Below are 17,407 nucleotides of genomic sequence, written 5' to 3'. Positions count from 1 at the left end.
ATGACAGAACTGGGTACTTATGTAATGAACGCCAACAATCAGCTCCCTATTTTTTCCTGCTTCTGAAATCTAGTTCAAATCTAGTTTTTAAAGACAGATAAAAAATTGCTTTATTATCAAGAGACTTGCGATCTATACCTAATAGCTCACTGGTTCAAATTCCCCGCTGTTTAGTTTTTCAACAAATGAGTTAAACCAAATTACAGGGTAAAAACTTTTCTGAGTATAAAGGAATGAAGGAGTTCTCTTGAAGGTTCCTATAAATGGCAAGAGAAAATTTTAAAATTTAGCTCATTTTTCACTCACAAGATTTTTAATATTTAGCTCATTTCCCACTTACATTAGAAAACATGAAAGTCCTTCAGAATTATCTTTCTTTAGAAACCATTAAGGTTTTATGAGGAAAGGAAGAGAGGCAAAATGTGGATAACTTCTCTCTATTGTCTAACCTGGGAAGAAGTAAAAGAACTCAATCCAATTTTTCATTATGGTGAGGCAACTGAGAACAATCTGAATTCAGAAAATCTGGGTACAGATTTCTGAATCTTTAGCCCCTCTGAAACTTCGTCCCCTTATAGTTCAAAACCAAATAATCATTCTCTCAACATTTTAGCTTTGTTATAAAGATTAAGCATTATAATGTTTTTTTAAAAAAGATAGAATGATTCAGCAAACCTAGATCAAAATGCAAAATGTAATTTTATCATTTTCAGTGAGGGTAAAGTGTTAGTATTCCAGAACTGCATTAAGTTGAAGAAATCACACTTTGGGGACAAAATAAATGTGGTTTAGCCTAACACTATTTCTGGACTGCAATGAGCTGTAAGCAAAGATTTGTGTGACTTGAGAGTAAAATCTCAGTTCCTGAAGCCTGACCAAGTAAGGCCTTTCCAAAGGGGGATATAGCTGCTTCTTTTGGCTCCAGAAGCATCTCTAACCTAGAGATAGCTAGAGAAAGTGCTAGAATGGATTAAATTCCTTAAGCAAAGCTTTCAGAAAATACAACATACAGTTAAATCTTCAGAGGAAGAAAGCTGGTAGAAGTGAAATTAGACAGCTTAGACAATCAGTGTAAACAGTGTTTTCCAGATACAGCAAGGAATTACCCATAAAACCTTCTTTACAAAATGAATGATGGTAAAGAGGCATATAATTCTAGCATGGGTGTGTAATCGCTTTAAAGTATCTAATGTGAGTACAGTGAAAGAGCACTAGACTAGGAATGAGAAAATCAGTTTCAGATCTGGTTACCACATTCAAAATAGAAAAATGGTTACAAAAGTCTGAGTCAGGTATGCTCTGGATTTAAACCCAATACTTTCCCTTACTTTGTATGACTTTGGGCAAGTTTTAGCCTTTCTGAACTTATTCCTTACCTACCACATGGAGATAAGAATGCACACTTCGTAGGGTTTCTTTGAGGATTAAATGAAATAAAGTACGTAAAGCACTTAGGACATTATAACACTCAATAAATTTACAGACATTACTACCAGCTATACATCCTTGAGTGCCAGAGCCTCATTTAAAAAGGGGGTAATAACACAGGGAAGCACTCTGACACATTAAAGCACCGTGTAATATGAAGGATTTACTATTACGAGAGGAGGCCAGGGTCACTAGTTTCCCACAGCAAATGTTATCAGTTGCTCTCTTTCCAACCAGCCGATTACCATTAACAACATGGTATTATTTAGAATACAAATTCTTTTAGAAATATTCATTACTTTAACACCAATAAATTAACAGATTAATATCTATGAGCTGATAAAAATTTATTGAGCATTTTCATGTGTAATCTCATGAAAAGAAGGGCTTTTCCTCTCTATATAGGTTACCATTACTTTTGCCTCTATCACTATCTCATGTTATACTTCTTGCATAGAGCAGGAACTCAGTTTCTGTTAAATTGACTGCAAAGCATCAGGTAACCTAAAACTTACACTTTAGAAGTGCTCACTTTTTTATCCTGAAGAGGGTAGGGGAGATATTATGAATAATGAACTCAAGAAATTGTTAAAAGCACTCTACAGATGAGCTAAAAAATGTTGAAAACAGCACTTACCACAATAAAGGATGTCAGTTGTCTCCATTATAAGATCCTATTGTTAAATGAAGGTACTACTTAAAATGGTCTTCCAAAGGTTTAAGCAGGGGTTCTATAAAGACATGAGAGTGCAAAGCAGCTTGAGCTCTACAAGGCAGTTCAATTGGTATCTACTGACTACATGCCTTCTGCAAGGCACCCAGCTGGGCAGTACAGAAAAAGATGCTCATGTATCATGTATATCCTAGGATTCATACGCTAAATTAGAGAGTAATTCATAACAAGATCAAATCCAGAGCTGAAGCACAGTGTTAGCACGGTAGGATGAGAGGAACTGACAAAAGGAAAAGGGCAGTACTGAATGAAAAAGTAAAATCAAAAAAAAAAAAAGAAAGAAAGAAAAGAAAAAAGAAAGTCCAGGAGAACTTTCTGTAGGTTTGACTTGAGCTAGACTTTGAATGGCCAATATGATTTGAATAGGGGGAAATTAGTGTATACAAAGGATAATGACTTCTGTGACTAAAATGGAGATTCTATATAGGGGACAAGCCTTTAGAATTAGGTTGGTATGCTTTGGATACAAGAATGAAAAGTTTCAGACTTCTGTTTGAGTTATTTGCTTTTCAAAGGAAGTAGACATTTATCTTGTACCTTATAAACCTAACAGTCCTGGATTGCAGCTAAATTGTGTGGATGCTGGTATTTCAACAGACTGTAAGCATCATGTCTGATTTAATGCTGTATCTTTTATTGGAAGATAACATGCCTACCTAGTATTAATAAGTACTTGGTAAATGTCTCCTGAATGACTAAATGATTCCCAGTATAAAAATTAGTCAGCTGAAAGACTAAACATGGGGGCTTGGGCTTGTAAGCCACTTAGGCTTTTAATCATACAGCTACATCTGAAAGTTTTATGTTAGAATAGTAATCCCATACATCACATTTCTGTGGAATAGGTGAGCCCATCTATAGCTCATCTCCCCACCACAATCACAGCAGTCAGATAAAGTCGAGGAGTTTATTAGGGAAACATGAGGCACAGATACCCCAAGTGACAGAAAGAAAACTTTGAAAATGTCCCTTCAAGCCAAGTGGGGGCCTGGCCTTGACCTCCCCCAAATGACAAGAGACTCCTGGGTTAGCAACAACATTCTCTGGCAGCCATATTGCCAGGGCATGAGCGTCTCGGCCAGGACCGCCCCCCACCTCCCACCAAAGGTGGGGAGGAGAAAAAGACTATTTATAGATTCAGTGCAGAGCAATGAGAGGTGTAAGGAGAGTCTGAGTGACAAAGAAAGAGAGACGTGGTAAGGACCTTCACAAAGAGTTCCAGGCTTTTGGCTCTGAACACCTCAAATCCATTGACAAGTCGTCCTATAAAATGTTACTGAAAAGGTAAAATGCCTAATGTTGTTTCCAAGAGTTCCCCTGGACTTCTCCCCACAAGCCACATCATACCCCCAGATGCATATGGCAGAGCCCAAAGGCCACACTTTTGAAAAAAGAAAAACAAGAATAAGCCCTGTTGCTCTTTAAGGAGAGAGGAAGGAGCTGAAGGCTGCTGGGGCCTTTCCCACATGGCCTGTGTTCTGTCAAGCAACTTCCCAGCAGCAGCATGGCATACTTCTAGGTGAGCGTCTCACCTTTTGTCACCTGTCAAAGAAAAATTAATATTTAGATAAATTCAAAAAGATTAAAGACATCTAAAAAAAAAATCTTAATTAAGATCCTGGGCAGTGAGAAATGGTAGAAAGGAAGATAGATTTGGAGTCACAAAAACCTGGTTTAAATCCAGGCCAGGTACTTAACTTCTCTAAGCCTGTTTCTGCTTTCAGGTTTTTTTCTAGCAGTAAGTGGAAATATGCATTCTCTCTTGGATAGCCCTTGCCCATCATACTCACCCGTGCTTCAATATACTCTATTCTCCTTTCAAGGGCTGTCAATTTCTCGTTTAGCGTTGCGAGTCTTGAACGACAAGACATATCTGGTAAAAAGAGACTAATGTTCAGGATTAATGTCACTCCAAGCACAGACACAGACACACACACCCTCTATACTGACAAAGAGGAATAATATAATAAAGTACAAATGGGAGTGGAAGGGATAAAGTGAAAAGTTTCTTAGGAGCACAGCTGCTTAAAGTAGATGGGGTGAACTTCCTACCAAGTGTAGTAGGCAGAGAATAATGGCCACACAAAGATGTCCATGCCCTAATCCCCAGAACCTGTGAACATGTATCATACACGGCAAAAGGGATTTTGCAGATGTGACTGAAGTTAAGGACCTTGACATCCTGGGATTTATCCTGGATTATTTAATGGGGCCCAATCTAATCACAAATTCATAAATGTAGATGAGAAAGGCAGAGGAAGGAAGTAAAAAAATGATAGGAAGGGAAAGAGATTTGAAGTGTGAAAGGGATTCAACCTGCCATTGCTGGCTTTGAGGATGGAGGAAGGGGCCATGAGCCAAAGGATACAAGTGACTTTTAGAAGCTGGGAACAGCCCTCAGCTGACAGCCAGCAAGGAAACATGGATCTTAGTCCTATAATCGCAAGAAACGGAATTCTGCCAACAACCCAATAAGCAAGGAAAAGATCCTCTTCTAGAGCCTCCAGAATGGAAAGCAGGCCTGCTGACATCCTCATTTAAGCCCAGTGATAACTGTTGGATTTCTGACTTACACAATGGTAAAATAATAAATTTATGTGATTTAAGCTGCTAACTTTGTGGCAATTTGTTGTTATGGCAGCAATAGAACACTAATACACTAAGGCTGTACAGATGGCCATTTGCTAAGTGGCAAATGTTTCAAGAGAAGAGACATGACAAGAAAAAGAAAATAATCTCAATATGGAAGAAAGTAGAGGTCAAGAAAGCAGCAGAAATTATGGGAAGGAGGGAAGGTGTAAGACTTTCCAAGATCACGGAAGCCACATCATTACTGTTGGGAGGATACTTAATGATTCATCACTATCTGCAAAGGCCTTTTAGAACTAAAGTGGGAGAACATCAAATACCCTGCAGAACCCACATTCCATCTGTGAAAACAGACCAGATTCTTTTTCTTCCTCTAGCTTTCTCAACCTTCTTTCACCACCTCACCCAAGATGAAACCTAGATTTCCCCTCAAACATCTGTTCCTCTGCAAACTTCTATAATAGAAACTACTCTTTTTCTTTTCTCAACATGAGAGAAAAGGATATCTAAGCATGGTAATTATTTCTGAGTCCCTCCTCCAACATTGTTGTTCACTCTCAATAACCTTCATTTTTTAAGTCTAAAATATCCACTAAGACACTCTCCCACACAATGGTTTAACACTTAGCTAACAAGTTTCCTTTTCATCTCTTCTCTGGCTGTTTTGCAAAAGCACTTCAGCATCTATTCTGACAAATCTTCCTACACTCTGATCTTGCCTCAACTTTCATTTCATCATGTCCAAACCTTACTCATCAGGCCTGTCTAAACATTCTCCTTCAAGGCTGAGTTCAAATTGTATCTCTGAGAGGTCTTGCCAGATGGAAATAATAATTCTCGGCCGGGCGCGGTGGCTCACGCCTGTAATCCTAGCACTCTGGGAGGCCGAGGTGGGCGGATCGTTTGAGCTCAGGAGTTCGAGACCAGCCTGAGCAAGAGCGAGACCCCATCTCTACTAAAAATAGAAAGAAATTATATGGACAGCTAAAAATATATATAGAAAAAATTAGCCGGGCATGGTGGTGCATGCCTGTAGTCCCAGCTACTCGGGAGGCTGAGACAGGAGGATCGCTTGAGCCCAGGAGTTTGAGGTTGCTGTGAGCTAGGCTGACGCCACGGCACTCACTCTAGCCTGGGCAACAGAGTGAGACTCTGTCTCAAAAAAAAAAAAAAAATAATAATAATAATAATTCTCCCTCTGCTGTATTTATCTAAGCATTTACGGATGAATTTCTAATTTTAGTTAATCATATACTTGGTCTTTGGATATTACTTCCTCCTTTGGATAAAGATTTAATGAATAAGAATGTTCATCACTATTACTTATGATGGTGAAAAACCAAAAACAAATGCCCATTATTAGAGGAATGGTTTGATAAAGTATAGCATATCTATGAGACTATTAAAACAGCCATTAAAAATTACAAGTTTGGCTGGGCACGGTGGCTCATGCCTGTAATCCTAGCACTCTGGGAGGCCAAGGTGGGCGGATCATTTGAGCTCAGGAATTCGAGACCAGCCTGAACAAGAGCAAGACCCCATCTCTACTAAAAATAGAAAGAAACTAGCTGGACAACTAAAAATATATAGAAAAAATTAGCCAGGCATGGTGGCGCATGCCTGTAGTCCCAGCTACTTGGGAGGCTGAGGCAGAAGAATTGCTTGAGCCCAGGAGTTTGAGGTTGCTGTGAGCTAGGCTGACGCCACAGCACTCTAGTCAGGGCAAAAGAGCGAGACTCTGTCTCAAAAAAAAAAAAAAAATTACAAGTTCGAAGAATATTTAATGACATGGAAAATGCTCATGCTACGAAGCCAAATGATATTTGTGTACTTGTAATTTACAATTTATTTACATGTCTGTTTCACTACTAGAATGAGTTAATCAAAAGAAGATAGTGTCCCTTATTAATATTTGTAACCTTAGCCCCACGCCTGGTATATAGATGTTTATTGAAAAAAGTTAGTGGAACAAACGACTCCAGTGTGATTCCATTCATCTTAAAAGTGGGGAAGCCAAGGCCTAGATAAGTTGAGGATCCACCTTGGGTCACTGATGGGATAAAATAACAGCAGAGCTGAGTTTAGAACCCAGTTCTCTCACTGCCCAGTATGGTGTTCTTTCCCATCCGCCACACACTGACGCCATCCTTCTGAGCCTTTGGGGCTGTAACTTATTACTCATGTCTTTTAAAATTTGCCAACAGCCCAACTCTTCCTCTTTCATTTTTTTCTTTTTGTTTTTAGGTTACTGATTCTTTCCCACACTCATCCATTTTCACTGCTACTCTTCATTATTTTTAAAAAATAGGTTTATTGATATATAATTTACCTGCTTAAATATACAATTCAATGGTGTTTGGTATATTCACTGACTTGTGCAACCATTATCATAAACTAATTTTACAACATTTTCATCATTCCTTAAAAGAAACCTTGTATCTATTAATGCTGTCTCTTGCCATTCTGTCACCCCTCAGCCACTGGAAAGCACTGATCTTTGTCTCTGTGGCTTTCCCTATTCTAGACATTCTTCATTCTTCTTTTTAATCTTTTTTTAAAGTCTGCTAGTGTTGCTTCCTTGGATTTCTAGGTCTAGCTTCAACATCAGTACCTCAGAACCCTCCCCCTTTTTTTCTGAGACAGGGTCTCCCTCTGTTGCCCAGGCTAGAGTGCAGTGGTATCATCACAGCTCACCTGGGTTCAAGTGAACCTCCTGCCTCAGCCTCCTAAGTAGCTGGGACTACCAACGAACCTAGCTAATTTTTAGTTTTTTTGTAGAGACAGGTCTTTTTTTTTTTTTTTGAGACAGAGTCTCACTCTGTTGCCCAGGCTAGAGTGAGTGCCATGGCGTCAGCCTAGCTCACAGCAACCTCAAACTCCTGAGCTCAAGCGATCCTCCTGTCTCAGCCTCCCGAGCAGCTGGGACCACAGGCATGCGCCACCATGCCTGGCTAATTTTTTCTATATATATTTTTAGCTGTCCATATAATTTCTTTCTATTTTTAGTAGAGGTGGGGTCTCGCTCTTGCTCAGGCTGGTCTCGAACTCCTGAGCTCAAACGATCCGCCCACCTCGGCCTCCCAGAGTGCTAGGATTACAGGCGTGAGCCACCGCGCCCGGCCGAGACAGGTCTTACTATGTTGCTCAAGCTGGTCTTGAACTCCTGGCCTCAAGTTATCCTTCCACTTTGGTATCCCAAAGTGCTAGGATTACAGGTGTGAACTATGGCACCCAGCAGCCAGCACCCCCTTTTCCCGGATACACTGCCACTTTCTGTCAGGACTGCCTGACAGGACCAAATCTCTTTTCATTCTGGTTTTTGGAAGTTCAAAAGCACTTTATGTATGCTATTGAGTAAGAGCACAAATATTATCTCTGATAACCTGTCATTTTCCATGAAGAGACACACCAAAATTATGGAGGGGTGGGGTGAGAGATAGAGATCCTTCCTGGATGGCTATTCTATTCTAGCTGTCAATCTGATAATGAATCAGACTCCAAGAACAATACTATGCTACTGTCCTACAAGGATAAACACTGTTAATAAATATAAAATGCTCAACTCAGTCATATTTCATACCCTAATAAATACATACTGGTTCAAATAAAAAACACTGAAAAGCATTCAGCAGCTAGACAAATCTGAAACCAGAGCACATTTATGTGTACATTATCACCAGACTGAAAATGCCAGCTCTCATTAGGGTACCTAATGTGCATATAACGTCACTGCTGACAAACGTCAGCTATCAGACACCTCCTTCTGTAAACTCTTAATACATGTAAGCTTAGTGATACAAAAACCAACACTTCCTCTTGAATTGTTTTTGCAGGTAAGTCTTATTTCTCCAGCAAAATTCTAAATTTCTTAGGAGTGGGTAGCATATCCATTTATTCCTATTTATCCCTTTCTCACAGTATCTGACATATAGCTGGGGTCATAACAGATATGCTATATTTATTGGCTAAGTATGAAAACTGAGATTTTTTTAAGTAGCCATATCATCCATTTTTTCTTTATACTTCTCTACACATACTAGCTTTAGAATTGGGGGAAAGTATAAAAATAAAAAGCTATAATGTCTGACAATCTATTTTTAGAAACTTCACCAACTCCTAAGTACAGAATAGGCCTAGTGTTAGGATGTGATTGCTGCATTATGATCTGTGTGTCCTCAGATTTAGGTGGTCTTCCAACACTGAAAGAGAAAATCACAAAAAGATAGTGACTCTACTCTCACCAGCTGGAATCACGGGCTAAAAGCTGTTCAGAAACTCATTAGTTATCTTGGAAAAACAGTTCCCTCTCCAAAACACATGGCCTATGCAGACTCTCTGTGGTCAGGGTAAGGATTACAGGATTGCTGCCATTTTCAAAGGCCTACAGATGCCCCCTCAAAGTAAACTCCTATTGCATCTTTGCACCACCAAATCATATCATCATAAACATGCTACAGTAGACCCTTGAAAAATGCAGGGGTCAGAGGCACCAGTGCCTTCTGCAGTTGAAAATCTGTGCATAACTTTTGACTTCCCAAACCTTAACTGCTAATAGCCTACTGTTGACTGGAAGCCTCACCAATAACATAAACAGTTGATTAACACATATTTTGTATTATATACTGTATTCCTATAATAAAGTAAGCTAGAGAAAAGAAAATATTAAGAAAATCATAAGGAAGAGAAAATATATTAACTGCTCATTAAGTGGAAGTAGATCATCATAAAGGTCTTCATCCTTGTCATCTTCACACCAAGGAGGCTGGGGAGAGGAGAGGTTGGTTCTGCTGTCTTAGGGACAGCAGAGGCAGAAGAGTGGAGGAGATAAGAGAGGAAGCAGAAGAGGCAGGCACACTTGGTATAATTTTTTAAAGACATTATTAAGGGTACATAACAGTTGTATATAATTTAAAAAATCTGCATATAAGTGGACCCATGTAGTTCAAATCTTTGGTGGTCAACTTACGAGCCCCACAGATACATAAGAACTGAGGAGTCAAGCAGAGGGCTCAAAACAGAAAAATATGTTGCACATATATTCATCTTTTTTTGTTTTGTTTTTATGGTTTTTTTTTTTTTGAGACAGAGTCTCGCTCTTTTGCCCTGACTAGAGTGCCGTGGCGTCAGCCTAGCTCACAGCAACCTCAAACTCCTGGGCTCAAGCAATCCTTTCTGCCTCAGCCTCCTGAGTAGCTGGGACTACAGGCATGCGCCACCATGCCCCGCTAATTTTTTCTATATATTTTTAGTTGTCCAGATAATTTCTTTCTATTTTTTAGTAGAGACGAGGGTCTCGCTCTTTCTCAGGCTTGGTCTCTAATTCCTGACCTCGAGCGATCCTACCGCCTCGGCTTCCCAAAGTGCTATGATTATAGGCGTGAGCCACTGCGCCCGGCCATGTATTCATCTTGAATCATCCAATGCCAGGACAATGTACTCAGATGTATCCTTATGATTTATCCGGTTTCTCAGCTTGTTGGTCTTTGTCTAAACTCTTATTTTATAGTACTTTCAATCTTTGGGAACTTCCCTCTTGTAGAACTAACTGCTAACTCAAATTGCTTTAACGTTTAATTTTGCATCATAATTCTGTTCTTCTTTACTTGTGATCAATTGGTTTTTTCTCTAAATTCACTTTCAAAACTCTTCAAAAACCACCCAGTAATTACTTCAAACATGTGGCAATTACCATTACTTCAAAGCTGAGGGAAGTCATTTCTTCAACCTCCTAAAGATTGGACTTCTGTTGGACCTGTTGGAAATCCCAAATAGTCTTTACTTTCTATCTGGTCACAAAATGTAACTCACACTTGTTTGATGTAAAAAAAAGTCTGAGAACAGGTATTTCCTTGCTTATAAAGCAAGAAAAGAGACATTACTCTTCTGCAAAATTTTAAGTTCAAGCTTTTCAATTTTCAGTCACTCTTAAGACTCATCCACTATAAATTTAATGGGTGTGATATGCCAAAAAGATTTATGTCAAAGATAAATGCACAGGAATTAAAAGTTTACCAATACGATTCTGTTCTCAGAAATGAAGTTATTACATTATCAGGATCCAAATTTGGGGAACTGAAATGCTAGATCACTTTTTTTTTTTCTTTTCCTTTATCCCAGTTCTTCCTCAAAGGAAACTAGATCACTCTGAAATTTTGGAAAGCAACCCCAGTTTGAGTTGTTATTTTCAACGCTATACTGATTGAACTGATATTCTTAATACTTTGCTTGGATAGTCCATATGTACATATCAGACATTAACTCCTACCAAATAAATGAAGTCATTTAATTCTGCTTTTAAAAACAAAGTTAAGGCTGGGTGCAGTGGCTCATGCCTGGAGCCTGAGCCAGGAGGGTCAATTGAGGCCAGGAGTTCACGACCAGCCCAAGCAACACAGCAAGACCCCCTCTCTACAAAGAATTTTAAAATTAGCTGGGTGTGGTGGCATTTGCCTATAGTCCCAGCTACTGAGGAGGCTCAGGCAGGAGAACTGCTTGAACCCAGGAGTTTGAGGTTGCAGTGAGCCATGATGGCGCCACTGCATTCTAGCCCTGGCAGAGGGAGACCCTGTCTCCAAAATTATAAAATAAATTTAAACCCAGGCTAACACCTGTAATCCCAACACTTTAGGAGGCAGAGGCTGGAGGATCACTTGACGCCAGGAGTATGAGACCAGCCTGGGCTATACAGCAACACCCCATCTCTAAAAAACCAAAACCAAAACAAACAAACAAAAACAGTTAAAACTCTCTACATCAGTGATTTTTCAAACTACTTTCTAATCCTCTCCAGACTAAGCCACAGTCCCAAAGCTATGATCCAGTCATCAGTCCATTCTGTCCACAGAATATTTTGGTTTCTCCTATTTGGCCCTTCCTCTGAGGGACTGTTATGAGTAAAGAATGCTGTGAAGAATAATATTTCAGCTTTCTAGGAAAGCAGGAAAAACTGATCATGAGAACATGGAAACAGTTTGCATAGAACTTTAAAAAAAACTCTGAGGAAAACCAGACTATCTGAGTAGCAGGGTAAATAGGTCAGTACCTCTCAAATGTTTTCAGTTCATTAAAATCAATCAGTCTAGCCTCTTTGGGTCTCCTGATTCCAAATTCACTTATCTTTTCATACTCCTTCACTTATATTCCTCAAAAAAAAAAAAAAAAGATATTTCAGAATATATAAGATCTGTGATTTCCTGACTACCATTTCCTAATACAACCTCTATAGCAATTTATGTGTCTGAAAGTGTATCAGTGACATATACATTTATACTATGCTCTCATTAATACTACCTTCACCCCCATTCTCTGATGAGTGAAGAAATCCACCATACTGCAACACATCAAGATTGTAGTCCTATACATCTTGTATGTAAATACATTAATACAAAAACGATGCTCTGCTTTATCCTGAAGTCATTTTTTCAAGATTAGAACTTCTCCTAATGTAGGAAATGGCTCCTATTCTGTGTCCCCTACAGTGCATTAAGAGAGGGCCTTGTTTTGAGATCTAGTTTCTCTTGCTGATGCTTTCTAACAAAACTCTTGCTCTCTTTCATACTCCTTAGGACTCGACAGTCCTTTAGCTAGAAAATAATTCATTCATTCTGAAATTTTTTTTTAACACGTCGGTTTCCCCTATTTGATCGTAATTGCTTAATGTCACTGAATTAGTGTAACTAAGGTGCACTGTTGGAAAAAGATGGCTAGATGTCACGCCTACAGACAGAACACCTACTACAAGCTAGATACTAGCAATACAGAGAGGATTTCCAAGGCCCTGTGAGAGCCAGACCTTACCTCTGACCTCATCTCCTACCCGTCAGCATACACGGGAGGCAGGAAGGAATGGGTAGGAGAGTGGCTGAGGGCACTACTAAAAGGCATGACGCTACAGGGTTTCGACTTCATCCTGAAGATAGGGTACAGTCAAGAGTCTTTTAACAGCGACACGATCTCGGCTGTGCGTTATGAGTGCAAAGTGGGGACTGGAATGGAAGCAAAGCACAAAGGAGGCAGGGAGATCACTGAAGAGAAAAAAACACTCGAGTGTGAATGGGGCTGCCTGACGTGTCTGGAAAAAGGACTTGTGAAGGGGTCCCGGGGGATGGCAAGAAGCCCATTAGCTCAGCTTAGAGCAGGATATCCCCCCAGAGACTGCCTAGCGGAGCCAGAGGGTCTGGGCAGGAGCGGGAAGATGGGGCCTAAAGGAGGAAGTGAAAAGCAGCAAGAGCCGAAGGCTTCCATAGAGTGCCCTCAAAGCTTCTCAGCGCCCCAGCCAAACCGCCCCAAAGGCCTCCCTCCTCCTCGCCTCCCCCTGCTCGCCTGCCTACCAAACGAGTTGAGAAAGTCCGCGATTTTCTTGATGCTGCTGGTGATGACCTCGATGTACTCCCGGTTCGCCCAGTCCTGGTGAATCTCCCGCTGCACGGGATCCTCTTGCCCCGCCATAGCTGCCGCCTAAGGAAGAGCGACTGCGCAGGCGCCCCGACCCAATAGGTGGCCAGTGCGCCTGCGCCCCCAGCCCACACCCGTCGTATTTGGCACCCACGAATCTACAGGCATTGTGGTGCGCCTGCGCAATGTTACGTTCTCGCTGGCTGTCTCGGCTCCCACGCCGGGGAAAACAGACGCAATTCAGGCGGAGAGGACAGAGTGCGCAGGCGTCAAGAACCACCCACCACGCCCATCATTGGCGGTTTTGGTCGTTAGGGGGCGCGTAGGCTCGTGCCGCTTCCTCGCTGGGCTTTTTCGGGCTCAGGTTGCGCAGTCAGTCTGCACTTAGGATGGGCACAATCGATTGACCCATACTAACTACAAGTCATTTTTGAAATGCTTTTCAACAGTATAACGTGATGTCCCACCTCATGTTTATCAAATGAACAAAGCATTTTTCTAACGACAATACCCAATGATGGAGACGCTGAGGTGAAATTGGTAGGGCATACTCTCTAAACTGGCACAGTCCTTTTACAACGAATTTGTAAGCTGATAGCCAGAGCTGCAAAAATTTCAAGCCTTTGACCTAATCATTTCATTAATAAAATCATTGAAAAAACCCACCACTTAAAAAAAGGCGCAGAGATACTCTATTAATGCTACAAGAACGAAATCTCAGCAGTTGAGGAATGACTAAATGATGGTATAGCCACTTAAGGCAGTATTATCAATACTATGCAGTCATTTAAATGCCAATTGTGAACACTGGAAGAACATGAAAACACAGGATAAACTGGAGGGAAAAACAAAATATAAATTGTTCTCTAATGTTGAACACTGCATGATACAGACCAAGTTGATGTAGGCCATTAGTAACAAGTGGCATCAGGACTCTGGTTTTCCACATGGAGCAGTATTGCAGACTTGGAGGTGATGGCAAATGGCACTTCTGAGAACACATCCCTTAGAGCTGGGCACACTGCAGAGGACTGGAGTACAGATTATCAGAACACTATGAAGCCCTCTCTATCCAACAATTTTTAATCATATAATTTTACATCGAGGTCTTTCATTTAAGGGGGGAAAAACTACCACTGTGCAATTAAAAACTAAATAAAAATTACTGCTTTGTTTGCTTTTAAAATAACAAGTGTCCTTTTTATTAAGAGGAAAACAAATGAACTGACTGGGGGAAAAACGTTTTGTAATTAAAAATCATTTGTATCTCTTCCAAGTCTCATCATTCTCTGCCCCTCTCTCCATTTTCTGACACTCCCTCCAAACTCTTCTCCACTTACCCCTTCTCCCATAGGTACACACACAGTAGGCACACACCACAGGTACACACAGTGGGCATCTGACAATTCTTGACCGGTAGCTAAAGACTCTGGTCTTCTAAACCAGAATCTCAGTCTGACACCATCCTCAAGCCCTCAGTCTCTCTCTAACTTTACCCAAAAAACTAGATAAAAGGTGACAACTCTAATTTGTGCTGTGTTCTCTAGTTCTCAAAGTACAAAGGCAGTTCTGGGTAGATAGATGGGCTATTAGTTAATTCCTCCCACACTTACTGCACACTGCTAGGTACTGTAATAACTAGGCACTTGGGATACAGGTATCAGCTAGGTAGACTCCTCCCTTTCCTCAGCCATCCAAGGTTAATTATTTGAAGTGATAGTAACAAATTTGTCAAATCACTTTCACTATGGCAAAAGTGCAAGTGTTTTTGTTTTGTTTTGTTTTTGAGACAGGGTCTTTGCTCTGTCTCCCAGGCTAGAGTGCAGTGGCATCATCATACCTCACAGCAACCTCAAACCTGGGCTCAAGTGATCCTCCTGCCTCAGCATCCCCAGTAGCTGGGACTAGAAGCCTGTGCCACCACACCCCACTAATTTTTTTAATTTTTTGTAGGGACAGGGTCTTGCTCTTGCTCAGGCTGGTCTTGAACTCCTGGCCTCAAGGGATCCTCTGCCTTCCAAAGTGCTAGGATTACAGGCATAAATCACCCCGCCCAGCCCAAAAATGTCAGTTTTTCAGTATTGTAAAAATGAGACATAATCGTCCTTTTTGAGATTTGGAAAGACTTGTGTATCTTTCTCTTGCTCTTAACAGGAAAGCATTTATAAATTCTGTCTCCTTGCACTGGGATCATTCCAGTAGAGTTACAAAAGTTTTCAGGGCTCTGGATCACTCAGCTGAATTCCCACTGAACAGCGTGCAATGAGTAGGGACTAACTTTTAACACTAACTACAGATCCTGATACTTTTATGCAGGTTCCCGACCACAGACTTTTTTTTTTTTTTTTTTTTTTTTTTTTGTTGAGACAGAGTCTCACTTTGTTGCCCAGGCTAGAGTGAGTGCCGTGGCGTCAGCTTAGCTCACAGCAACCTCAGACTCCTCGGCTTAAGCGATCCTACTGCCTCAGCCTCCCGAGTAGCTGGGACTACAGGCATGCGCCACTATGCCCGGCTAATTTTTTCTATATAGATTTTTAGGTGTCCATATAATGTCTTTCTATTTTTAGTAGAGACGGGGTCTCGCTCAGGCTGGTCTCCAACTCCTGACCTTGAGCAATCCACCCGCCTCGGCCTCCCAGAGTGCTAGGATTACAGGCGTGAGCCACCGCGCCCGGCCCCGACCACAGACTTTTTAAGTAGGGATGTCTGTCCTCTGTGACCGGATCAAAGGCAGCCCTCCTGAAGCTGCGGTCCTGGACAGTGTTCTAAGGAGGTGGGGGGTGGGGAGTCCAGCCCGACCACTCCCTCCAGCGGAGCACCTTGAGACCTCATCCTCGCCCCCGTGCCTCGAGCTAGCCCGTGGACCGCGGCTCGAGCTAGCCCGTGGTCCTGGGTCACAAAGGCGGTTGCCAGGCGCCGGGTGGAGAAAAGATGCTCTGGAGCGTGCAGCCCGCGGAGTTCAGCAGGTGAGCCCTTGGCCCGGACGGTGGGATGGTGGGAGCGGGCCTGGGCTCCCACTGCCTCCTCCGCCTCCTTCAGAGTCTTTTGGCTCCTGCCCCTGGCTAGGGACCTTGGGGGAAACAAGTCCCTCCTTCTGGCGGGGAGGTGGAACTACTCCCACGCTCCTGGGCAGCTCCAGCTTCTCAGGATCCGCAGTTTACAGTTTGCGAGGACCCCAGCTGGTCTTTTCCGCTACTTTCCCCTTTCCCAGGTGGGGAAATTAGGCGATGGGGCTCCTTGGACTGGGAGGAGCCGTATGAAGGGGAAGCGTTTTCGGCCAGGAGAACCAGGTGTCCCCTATCTGGAGCTATTAGAGCAGGTTGAACAGAGTTCCTAGGTTCCAACCTTCCTGGAGTGGATGACGGTGACTGGGTAGTGGGGATGGAGTGAACCATCTTTCTTAAACCTTGTGTGAAGGGGTGTAAAGACCTAGGGTCAGAAGCCTTCTCATCCCCTTCGTTCTGCCATATATTTAGGCTGGACATTGGACAAAGTCTTTTACCTCTGCCTCCATTTCCTCTTAGGATAAGTCAAGAAAAGAATCTTGGGATTAAACACTCTTTTGGACTTTTATGCTCGGAGGCGTTAATATTCTCCCCATCCCCACCTTGCCATGGCCATGTACCAGAATAGCCCTGATCTTGGCTGTATGCTCTAAAGGTCAAAATATCAAGCATCAGAAGCCTCTCATAGGCTATTTGGAATAGGTAACTGTCCATTGGGTGTCAGTTTCTCATCCTAAGGCAGCCCAGATATGTAAACACTTAATAATTTGCAAAGAACACGTAATAATCTGCATAGGTTATGAGAAACACAGCAGGTGGGGAAAAATCAACAAATCCCCTTTCTACTAACCATAATCAGGGACAGGTCTTCTGATCTGAAATGTCATCAACAGTTCCTTTTTTTTTTTTTTTTTGTTGAGACAGAGTCTCACTCTGTTGCCCGGGCTAGAGTGAGTGCCATGGCATCAGCCTAGCTCACAGCAACCTCAAACTCCTGGGGTTAAGTGATCCTACTGCCTCAGCCTCCCGAGTAGCTGGGACTACAGGCATGCACCACCATGCCCGGCTAATTTTTTCTATATATATGTTTAGTTGGCCAGATCATTTCTTTCTATTTTTTTTTTTAGTAGAGACGAGGTCTCGCTCTTGCTCAGGCTGGTCTCGAACTCCTGACCTCAAGCGATCCACCCGCCTCGGCCTCCCAGAGTGCTAGGATTACAGGCGTGAGCCACCGCGCCCGGCCAACAGTTCTTTTTTT

General features: G+C 41.9%; 1 protein-coding gene across 1 annotated transcript; it reads right to left on the bottom strand.

The window, feature by feature from the left end:
* Nucleotides 1-2,773: 2,773 nt before the first annotated feature.
* Nucleotides 2,774-13,226, bottom strand: BRK1 (BRICK1 subunit of SCAR/WAVE actin nucleating complex). The gene is made up of 3 exons (XM_069473890.1): nucleotides 13,081-13,226; nucleotides 3,952-4,034; nucleotides 2,774-3,703 (listed from the first exon to the last, which is right to left on the bottom strand). Exons 1-3 carry the CDS (start codon nucleotides 13,196-13,198, stop codon nucleotides 3,677-3,679), a joined length of 228 nt encoding a protein of 75 aa, XP_069329991.1. The 5' UTR covers nucleotides 13,199-13,226; the 3' UTR covers nucleotides 2,774-3,676.
* Between the last annotated feature and the right edge of the window lie 4,181 nt (nucleotides 13,227-17,407).

The sequence above is a fragment of the Eulemur rufifrons genome, chromosome 7 (genome assembly GCF_041146395.1).
Source record: "Eulemur rufifrons isolate Redbay chromosome 7, OSU_ERuf_1, whole genome shotgun sequence".
Taxonomy (NCBI): Eukaryota; Metazoa; Chordata; class Mammalia; order Primates; family Lemuridae; genus Eulemur; species Eulemur rufifrons.
The sequence above is the reverse complement of the archived record's forward strand: the minus strand, read 5'-3'. Positions and strand labels throughout refer to the sequence as shown.